Source organism: Gekko japonicus, unplaced genomic scaffold (genome assembly GCF_001447785.1).
Source record: "Gekko japonicus isolate JY-2015 unplaced genomic scaffold, Gekko_japonicus_V1.1 scaffold4449, whole genome shotgun sequence".
Classification (NCBI taxonomy): domain Eukaryota; kingdom Metazoa; phylum Chordata; class Lepidosauria; order Squamata; family Gekkonidae; genus Gekko; species Gekko japonicus.
The window spans coordinates 59,050-69,146 of NW_015177149.1; the positions used below are offsets into that span (position 1 = coordinate 59,050).

Below are 10,097 nucleotides of genomic sequence, written 5' to 3' on the forward strand. Positions count from 1 at the left end.
ACACAAAGTGGTTCAGCAAGCGTCAAAGCAAGCAACACGCTTCCTAGGCAAAAATTGCGTGTTTTGACAAATTCTTCTTCAGGCAAACATATTTTCCTGGAACCAAAGCTCTCAATTTTACTGTGCATAAGTCAACCACTCTAAAGAAGGCTTCTCTGGTTCTCTGGATGCCGGCTGAATTACTCTTTGTGGAGAATATTACATATGGCTGAAGGAGGGTGTGGCAAGCTTTCTCCTCAAAGGAATTCCCAGGGTACAGTCCTTCTTTGACAACTTGTTGATTGGTGCCACCACCGACGAAGACTTCGCCAGGAGGCTGCGCACCATCCTGGAGTGGTTCCAAGTGGCCATATGGGCCGCACCTCTAGGTTGAGTTGTAGCGAGACGGGAAGTCCAGTGTACTGACCGAGCATCCCATCAAAGACCGCCGGGAACTCGTTGCACGCCCGCTGAAAGTCTTTCATGGCCACGTGGTGCACCCCAGTCATTCAGTGGTGAACTGCTCAGTGGCCTCTGTGGCGAGGGCCACTTCCATGGCCTCCTTGAAGGGGTCACCCTTGGCGAGGAGCTTTCTTTGAATCCGCTCATCCCTCAGGCTGCAGACCAGCCGGTCATGAAGTCCGTTGGAGAGCTGTAACGAAGGCTGTGATGGATTCGTTCGCAACCTGGTTCCTTGTGTGGAACGCGTGGGGGGCAGTGATGATGGATGGTTTTGGAGAGAAGTGTTTTTTAGCCGGTCCTAAGTCGTCTTATAATTGGTGTCCTTAAGCTCTGCGGGAGCGATAAGCGAGCGGGCAACCTCGAAGGTTGAGCGGCCACAGACGCAGAAGGTGGCATGCTTCTTTGCTGCCGCCTCAATCCCAGAGGACTTGAGGAACAACTCGAACCAGGTGATGTAAGACTCCCAGTTTTCTGCGGTGGTGTCAAATGTGTCGAAGTGTCCTGGAGTGGCAGCCATGGTCCCGGGAGTGATGCGATTGGTGTGGCACTGGAGCTCGGTGTGCAGTGCGGTGCTGGTGGGCGCTGGGCTGGCTCAACAGGATCCCACCTTCGTCGCCAGTATTAACTACTGGGTTCTAGACGCATGGCAGTGATCAGCTCAGATTTATTCAGTTACTTCAGCAAAACTACAAGACAAGACTCCAGAGCCTCAGGTCTGTTAAATAGCATGCAATTGCCACACCCAAACACACCCCACTCCCAGTGATAGGCTATTTAGATAACATTACTGCTTGATTGGTTTATTCCAGAGTCCTGGTCAGCTATTGTTCTTGTGCTCCAAGCTCTGGGGTGATTCAACCAGGGGTGATTCAATCCCAGTACATAACAACTAGAGTAAAGCAACACATTAACCACTAGATCACAGTGCTGTTTGATAAGGGAATGCTCAAAGTATTTAGTCTTTGCAGGGCACAGCCCTCATTCTGTAAGGGAGATATTGAGGTTTATTTGTTTATTCCAGGTTCAGAGTGAAACCTTGTATTTCCCAGCCAATAAGCGGTCAGTGTATTAAAGCATTTATTTAAATATAATCTGACCGTTGTAGATCCGATTAAAAAATGACAGTATTGCTTAGATACTCAGAACATAGAGAAACCTTGTATTTCCCAGCCAATAAGTGGTCAATGTATTAATTAAAACATTTATTTAAATATAACCTGACCATTGTAGATCCGATTAAACAATGACAGTATTGCTTAGATACTCAGAACACTGGGATACCCATAGAAATCAATCCTATATAAGCATACATGTCATTCCTATTCTACCTAAATTGACTTTAAGGAGAAAAGTTACATTTCAAGCTTTTTACCCAGAGCTTTGCCAAAAAGGCAGATTTCACTGAATTCCAAATCTGTGAGATTCAGAGGTTGTAGGGTTTGGCCAGTTATAGAAAACCAGTTCTATAAGCCAGCACATGACTTTACTAAACCTTTTGGTTCATGATGTCTAAAGGCAAGATGTAAGACACCTTTGAGCATCCCAGTGAATAATTGTTCTACTTGTTCTAGAATTTATTCTGGGCATAAATTATCCTTCAAGGCTGAAAGGAAAAAAATGCATGTTTGTATGGCTAGAAAGTGGAATAATTGTTCTACTAGAATTTATTCTGGGCATAGATTATCCTTCAAGGCTGAAAGAAAAAAAATTCAAAAATGCATGTTTGTATGGCTAGAAAGTGAAAAAAATGCATGTTTGTAGATTTACACAAGAATCTAGAAGCAAATTCTTAGGTCTGCTATGTCAAAACATGCTAAGCAGTGCTTTAGAGTTAAAATCTGCAACACTTTACCTGTCCTAATGCCTTCTTTCTCACATGGCCTTCACTAGCTCCATGTTTGCCAAATAACAGTGCAATCACGCACCTACAACCTTGCAGCCAGAGCAAGGTATGCAAATTAAATAAAATTAGAAGATTGCGCTTAATATTACATATTTAGAATGTCAGATATTGTGTCTTTTGCTTCTTTTTATGCCTGCTTCATATGATAGTGTGGGATAATATAACTTCTAGATCATTGAGGCGTAACAAAATAATAAAAACTCTGCAATCCTCAACACCAGGTCTGTCTCCAGCGCCCTAACCCTGCCACAACCCATGGCTCGCCGCTCATCCCTTTGCAGTGTGGAAGTAATGGAACAACTCAAAGAGCTGAGTAAGATGCTGGTGGCCAAGGAATTTCAGATATGAATGGAAGGCATAACATTGCTGATGGAGTATTGTAAGAAAACCCCCCAGCTTGTCTTGTCAAACATCATCCAGGTATGGAGAATATTTTCATGCCATCCCAGTAGCTTTAACACAGGTTACCCATTCAGTGAGGCTCATTTTGGCCTTATCATTTCCTAGTTTAAATCACTGAACTTTGTTCTGGCTGTGTTCCACTTTGCAGCTGTCTTGGAGGAAACCTCCCTAACAGTTGTTGCTCCTTGGCTCTCTTGTTCTTGTAAGCAGAGAAGAACTGAAGTTCCACTTGCTCAAAATGCAGCAAAATGTTTACCAAGAAATCTACCAGAATAATGCAAAATGTATTTAAGTTTTACTATTTATATCCTGCTTCTCTTCCGAAGGGGGGACCCAAAATGGGTTCACAATGTCATTCTCCCTTCCTCCATTTTATCCTTACAAGAACCTTATGAGGTAAGTTAGGCTGACAGAGAACTTGACTGGCTAAAGGTCACCCAGTGAGCTGCCATGGCAGCGTGGGAGTTTGAACCTGATTCTCCCAGATCCTAGTTCAACACCATGACCACTACACCACACTGGCTTTCATGGATTGTTTTTAAGAGAGCAGAGAAGCAGCTATAATGGTCCTTTCCTCACTTGGATCTCATCCCTGGTTTTTATCAGAGTTCAGCTCATGACATTTATCCCTGGTTATAACAGCATCCGTTTATCCCAGGACGAGTGTGGGGCAAAACTGGGCTGACCTCAATGTAATGTGAAAACAAAAAATACCCTGAGATAATTACAGGGGTGAACTTGAGTGTAGTTTAGAATGTAAGTTCAGGGACAGGGTTGAACCAGGATTTAAGCTCTAGTGTGGAATCACCCTAGTATCTTATACAGATGCCAAATGTCATTGCTTCCCAGTTTTCATCATGGACTATATGCTGCTGATCCCTTTCTGATTATTCCTACAGCCTACAATATCCTACCTTGGTAAAAATAATTGCTGGTTGTTACCATTTTCCCTACCTCATCTCTGTCTTTGCTCATTAAGGAGGCAGCCCAGAGATGGGGGAGGGTCCTTATTTCCCTCCCACACAGCAGCAGCTGTTGTTAATACTGTTTGTTTTCCCTGGTCTGTCTCACCTGAGGATGCAGCACAGTGGCAGGACTGACAGAATCCATTACTCTAAAGAATAAGACAGCAATCTGCTTTGAGAGGGTTGCTTTATATCCCAAATAACATACTACTCCTTAAAACTGTCTTCTCTGCTTTCCCAGGGCCAGTTCATTCATGAGGCATAGCTAGCTTAGTTTGGGCCAGCTTAAAACAAGATGTGCCATTTATTTATATGGTGGGAAATTAACCTTACTTTTCCTGGACCACAGTGCACAGATATTTGGCAGCTGTTGATTTCTTTGGTCAGAGACACAAAATTGTATCTGTAGTCACCAAACTAATCTGTATCCAGATAATCAAAATATAAGGGATATTCTTAGGACAGGTTTATACATGCTTGTGTATCGGAGTGCCAGAGAGGGAACTGTTGTATCACCTCATATGCAACACTTTTCAAGGTATATAGAAATATTGATTTCTACAGGCTTCATGTCTTCCCCTGGAATGTTTTGCTGATACCCTGCTATGCTGTGTTTCCTGTTGAAGCCAAATGGTGAGGCCCAGATGGCCTCGATTGCCATGCCATATAACCACACATTCTTCACACCTCTAAGTGGAAGAGCTAGACTTCAAGGTGCCTGCTTTAAGGTTACAGGCCCCATGTCACGTACAACATGGAGGAATCGTTGGAATTTGGGGACCACATGACTGCAGGTGTGGCCTTCAAGAGTACTGACCATTCAGAAGTTGTCCCCATGGCAACCCAACAATTGGACACTCCCATATCTACTCCAATTGGCCCCGTTGGCCAGGGCTAATTTGGGGACGGGGATTGCAGTATATCTGGTCATTCCCAATGAGAGGAACTCTCTCTCTTCTGTTCCTGCTATCTCTGCTGTTCTGTGTGCTGTCCACCTGAAATGCTGTCCTGCCATGTGGTTTCTGGCAGAGACAAAGAGCTGCTTTGAAGCACATGGCTGCATGCTTGCAAAGATGGACTTCTTGCTCCAAACCTCTTGGGGCTACTGGATTATTACAAATGGACTATTCTGGACTGATAACTGTTCCTGACTTGGTAAATATGCATCTCTAATGTGTAGTTAGGCAAAACTTGCCTAGGCTTGTTATTTTGAAATCCTTATTAGTCTGATTGCTAAATTCTGTGCTGAATAAATGTATCCTGGTTTCTAACTTGTTTGTCTGATGTTGTAACTGGATTTCAGGGTTAACTCCTGTGCCTGCTGCTCACCACATGACACTACCTTGGTAAGATTAACTGCACAGCTCTAGATTGAGTTGTTAATGTATTAAATCCCAGGTGCCGAGATTCTGGGATCTCTAATCTCAGGCTGGTGAGGGATTAAGTTTAGAGATTCCTGGTGGCTATAGTGTTCTGAAATCCTGAGAGGGTAGCCTACCTTTCTGGATTATTGTTAATGTATTGAGCCAGTGTAGAGTTCCCCCCCCATCCCTGGACTGGCCTGGGGGGCAGAATCTATACACAAGGGAATCGGGTCACACTTCCAGCTGCCCTCCTTGGACTATGCAGGCATCAATTAATATGCATCTTCTTCTTCAGGCAAACATATTTTCCTGGAACCAAAGCTCTCAATTTTACTGTGCATAAGTCAACCATTCTAAAGAAGGCTTCTCTGGTTCTCTGGAGAGATCTTTGCCTGAAGAAGAATTTGTCGAAACATGCAATTTTTGCCTAGGAGGCATGTTGCTTGCTTTGATGTTTGCTGAAACACTTTGTGTGTAAAATACAACTGCCTGCTGCATTTTTCATGCCTGCTTTGATGCCTGCTGAATTACTCTTTGTGGAAAATATTACAGCCTGCTGCATCTTTCATCATTTATGACTGTTGCAACTTTCACCAGTCCTTTATCAGGAGCAAGGTAGTCTACAGCGTTGGAATAGGTCTTTGTAGCTGTGGACTTTTCTATTAGTAGATACAATGTACTTTAGGTTTTTGTATGTGTATAAGATATACTAGAGTCTGTATTGCAAGTAAATCAATATATGAAGATACAAGTACATATTAGTAGAAGTGTGTTTTGTTCTATCACGGTGTTTCTTTATGGTTGTCTAACTTTGCCGTGTTCCCTGTGTGTTTGTACCCAGAACTAGGGAGCCTTCTTGTCGAGGAGGCATTGAAGTAGTTCTGCGATCGCAGCTTTGTGGGGCAGGAAGGACTGATGGAAATTCAAACGCTCCAAGAAGGCCTGGAGTTCCAGCTCGGAGGTTGGCACGGGGGCATCAACGATAGCGCGCACCTTGTCTGGAGCCAGATGGATGCCCTCTGCATCGACAGAGAAGCCCAGAAACTTGACCCATGGAACCCCCAGGAGGCATTTCTCCTGCTTCACCTTGAGGCTGGCCACTTGGAACCACTGCAGGACGGTGCGCAGCCTCCTGGCGAAGTCTTCGTTGGTGGTGGCAGCAGCTGGTGTCCTGGTGTTGTTAAATCTTAAAAAAAATAGTATTAATAGAAGAGTGTACTCAAAGGTGAAATACTTTAAGTACCGTGGTATAGGAGTTAGTAGGTGTAATGGAGTAAGAACTATTTGTTTGTATTTTCTCTTTTTTGGCTCAACTGTGTTACGGTACAAAATTTAAATTTAATTTCATGTATGTGTTGTTGAGTATGTCAGTGTGTATATATATGTCTTATTTTGTTTGAAAATCTAATAAATATATTGTAAAAAAAAAGAAAAGAAACTATTGCCTCCATGATCCCAATCCTTAAAGATGGTTTAAGCAGTCATGGTCTCTGTAGCGATTATAGTCACTGACAACCTAAACTCAAAGAATTCTGGGATTTACAGTGCAGCAGTGAAGGTGCTGGACCAAATGATCATTAGTCTAGGTAATGGTTATTTCCTCTCCCTGGTTTTTTTTTAAATGTATATAATCTGTCTATTTCACCTTTCAGCCTACCAGATATCCTCAAGACAGGGCCCTATGTTCCTCCATAGATCACTGTTGCAAAATGGACAATTGGCTAGCCCCATCTAGGGGATTTCTGTGATTATGAAAGTTCATCACAAAGGTTGGAGATAAGCCAAGATTACCCAGCTCCTTTAAAACCGGCCATTTCTCTCTGTGGTAGCAGCTATTTTGACCAGCAGTTTGCATGAATACCAGAGGGTTACCCTACTCAAGATACTGGGACCTATAGGACACGTATCTTCTGCCACGAACTGTGCTGTTGAGTTTCAGTAATTGAGATGGTTGTGTCTTCACTATCCAGCTGTTCCCCCTGTTCTTAGAAAACAGAGTGAGGACACTGATGGGAGTTCAAAGGATCCGGGTTTGGCACTCTGTAATTTGAAGGACAGAATCTATTAAGGTTTGTTTTGTAACCTGAACTTTGGTCTAATGAGGCTAGAGAGAGAGAGAAAGAAAGAACCTACTCCTGTTTTGGAGTAACTTTTCACTAATGCCAATATGACTGGTACAAACACATATGTTTGTCATATATCATATGTTCCCATTATCCTTCACTTTATTTTTTTATTAGCAGCAATATGCCAGCAATAAGTAAAAGAAGGAAGGAACTTTTTAAAAACACTGTGCTACTTAGGATCTACCTATTCTGTGCATAGATCAAACCAGTCTCCAGGGCTGTAAATCTTCCACCTTTTCACCTGTGCTAAATTCTTACAAGAAGTGATATGTCATAGAAATGGAATGGAAGCCAACTTGGATCTGAAATGAAAGATGACCTTTGTAGGTAGGGTCACTCGGGAAAAATGTTGCAGGCTGGCAGGGGATCATGCATCATTAAAAGTTGATACAGTGCAGTGAAAGCATGTCCTGTCCAGACCTCTGCTCGCTAGTAATGGAGAGATCTATGTATTGCTCTGGGGGGGGGGGGGGTGTTCAGAACATACTGATTTCAAATAGAATTTTGGGTGCTCTGAAAATCAGTGGAGATGGCTGGGCTGGGTATACACATTCTGCAGAATAAGGTAGCATACTCCAGAGGTGGTAGCTATTCAGGCTAAAGATGCGGCCACCATTTTTTGAAATTATCCCATGTGCACAAAAGTCCTGCATGGGGAGAATTAGTATATTAGGAAGACAAATTCCACACAAACTGTCTTTACTGCTGTGCTAATCTTCTTTCAGGGAGTACAGTCCACTCCTTTATCTCCTTTGTCTCCTTTATCTCATGACTCTACCGCTTCATTCTCAGTTCATTCTGTAGTACTGAAAAGACTTTTTGGAAGTTTTTACCTTAGAGAACTAAATATGTTTGATGGAGTATAGCCAAAAGTATGAAGACTGTGTGGCAGGAAAGTAGAATGGCTTTAGATGAAAGCAGAGCAATGAGACAGATGTGCCAGGAAAGGTCAACATGACTCTACTTGATTATTATGGCTTGATGAACCAGTTTTGTGAATGCTCCAATGTGTGTTGAGACTGTGGATTGTAACACAACCTTTCCAAAGTGGTCTGAATATGGAGATTTCCAAGATATTTTGAAAAAGGTCAGTTCATGGTGATGTCTTCATTTAAAGCAATCATGCAATGGAGGGGCCATGGCTCAGTGGCTAAGCACCTACTTGTCATGCAGAAAGTCCCAGTTTAAATCCCTAGCATCTCCAGGTAAAAGGATCAGGTAGCAGATGATGTAAAAATCTTCTGCCTGAGACACTGGAGAGCTGCTGCCAGTCTGCAATGACAGTACTGACCTTGGTGGACCAAGGGTCTGGTTCAGTATAAGGCACCATCATGTTACAAATAAGTTCCTATTCTGATTTATAATAGGGACACATCTAATAGAGACACAAGAGTTGAATGCAGATGACCATTTATCATTTGCAAACTTATCAAATGCAGATATGTACATGTAGCCCCAACTGTCAGTGGGGTGTAGTCAAAGGCCACGGGATGATGAATGTTACTAAGCCCCTACAGCTATCAGCATCTGGCCAGATGCTACAGGCCATCAGTTACTCAAATGGCTGCATGCATCCTATGTTGATTTTACAAGCAATTCCCTTTTGATAAATTGTCATTTGTATCCACCTGCAGAAATGTTTTGTTCTGGGAAACTCATTTGAGACTTCCTGGGCTTCCTAGTGAGGTGTTTATTCTTTATTCAAGGGGTCCTTTTCCTAAATAAGCAGGCTGACTGGGTGGAAACCCTAAATTATGGGCTTCAGCAGTTCCTTCTCCTGTCTTCAGTTCATAAATATTTCCAACCTGTATCCTCCTTTTTTAAAAGGAAATTTATGGTTTACTGAGTTCATTTCTGAAGAACAAACAAACATAAATCTAGATACAAATGATGGCTTGTTCCAAACATTGTTCTTCTTCATAGGTTGAAATTGCTGTTGCCAATAACTACACAACCAAGGACTGCTGTAAATCCCATGTCACATGGATTTATGTCAGCACTAGAAATACTACTTTCAGTGGAAGTGTCAGAAATACCATAGAGTGTTGAAAAATCAGTGGACTTATGATTATGCATACTCCGTCAGTATAAGGGCCTCTGACTTACAGTGAAATCAAACATCCTCCCCATTGAGCTGAAGCCAATTATTATAGTTTGCGCGCACAGGTGGGCATAGCGAAAAGCCGTTACTTTCCCAGCAGAGTAAAAGCAACTGGAGACTACAAGGTCAAGCCAGAGATAGCGGGACAGGGAAGAGCTGAGAACGGGGAGGAGGGCACCCCTCCACATTCCAGACTCATGACAGCTACCTGACACTGTCATTTCTCCAAGCTAAAGAGCCCCAAGCGTTTTAACCTTTCTTCATAGGGAAAGTGTTCCAACCCTTTTATCATTCGAGTTGCCCTTTTCTGCACTTTTTCCAATGCTATGATATCCTTTCTGAGGTGTGGTGACCAGAACTGTACACAGTACTCCAAATGAGGTCGCACCATGGATTTATACAGGGGCATTATGATACTGGCTGATTTGTTTTCAGTTCCCTTCCTAATAATCCCCAGCATAGCGTTGGCCTTTTTAATTGCAGTCGCACACTGTCTCGACATTTTCATTGAGTTATCTACTACGACTCCAAGATCTCTCCCTTGGTTAGTCTCTGCCAGTTCGGACCCCATTAATGTGTATTGATAGTTAGGATTTTTGGCTCCAATATGCATCACTTTGCACTTGGCCACATTGAACCCCATTTGCCATGTTGATGCCCACTTGCCCATCCTTGGCAGATCCCTTATGAATGCCTCACAATCCTTCCTGGTTCTTACCACCCGGAACAACTTTGCGTCACCTGCAAATTTAGCCACTTCACTGCTTACTCCCAACTCCAAATCATTAATAAACA

The 10,097-nt window shown here is 42.9% G+C and overlaps 1 protein-coding gene across 1 annotated transcript in view; it reads left to right on the forward strand.

The window, feature by feature from the left end:
• FAM179A (family with sequence similarity 179 member A) overlaps positions 1-10,097 on the forward strand; it is a gene marked incomplete at its 5' end in the record, with an annotated part of 78,949 nt that overhangs the window by 58,323 nt on the left and 10,529 nt on the right. Inside the window, 3 exon segments of the mRNA XM_015428344.1 lie at positions 2,566-2,819; positions 6,511-6,553; positions 6,555-6,661. Of these exon segments, the coding sequence (XP_015283830.1) occupies positions 2,566-2,819; positions 6,511-6,553; positions 6,555-6,661 (404 nt within the window).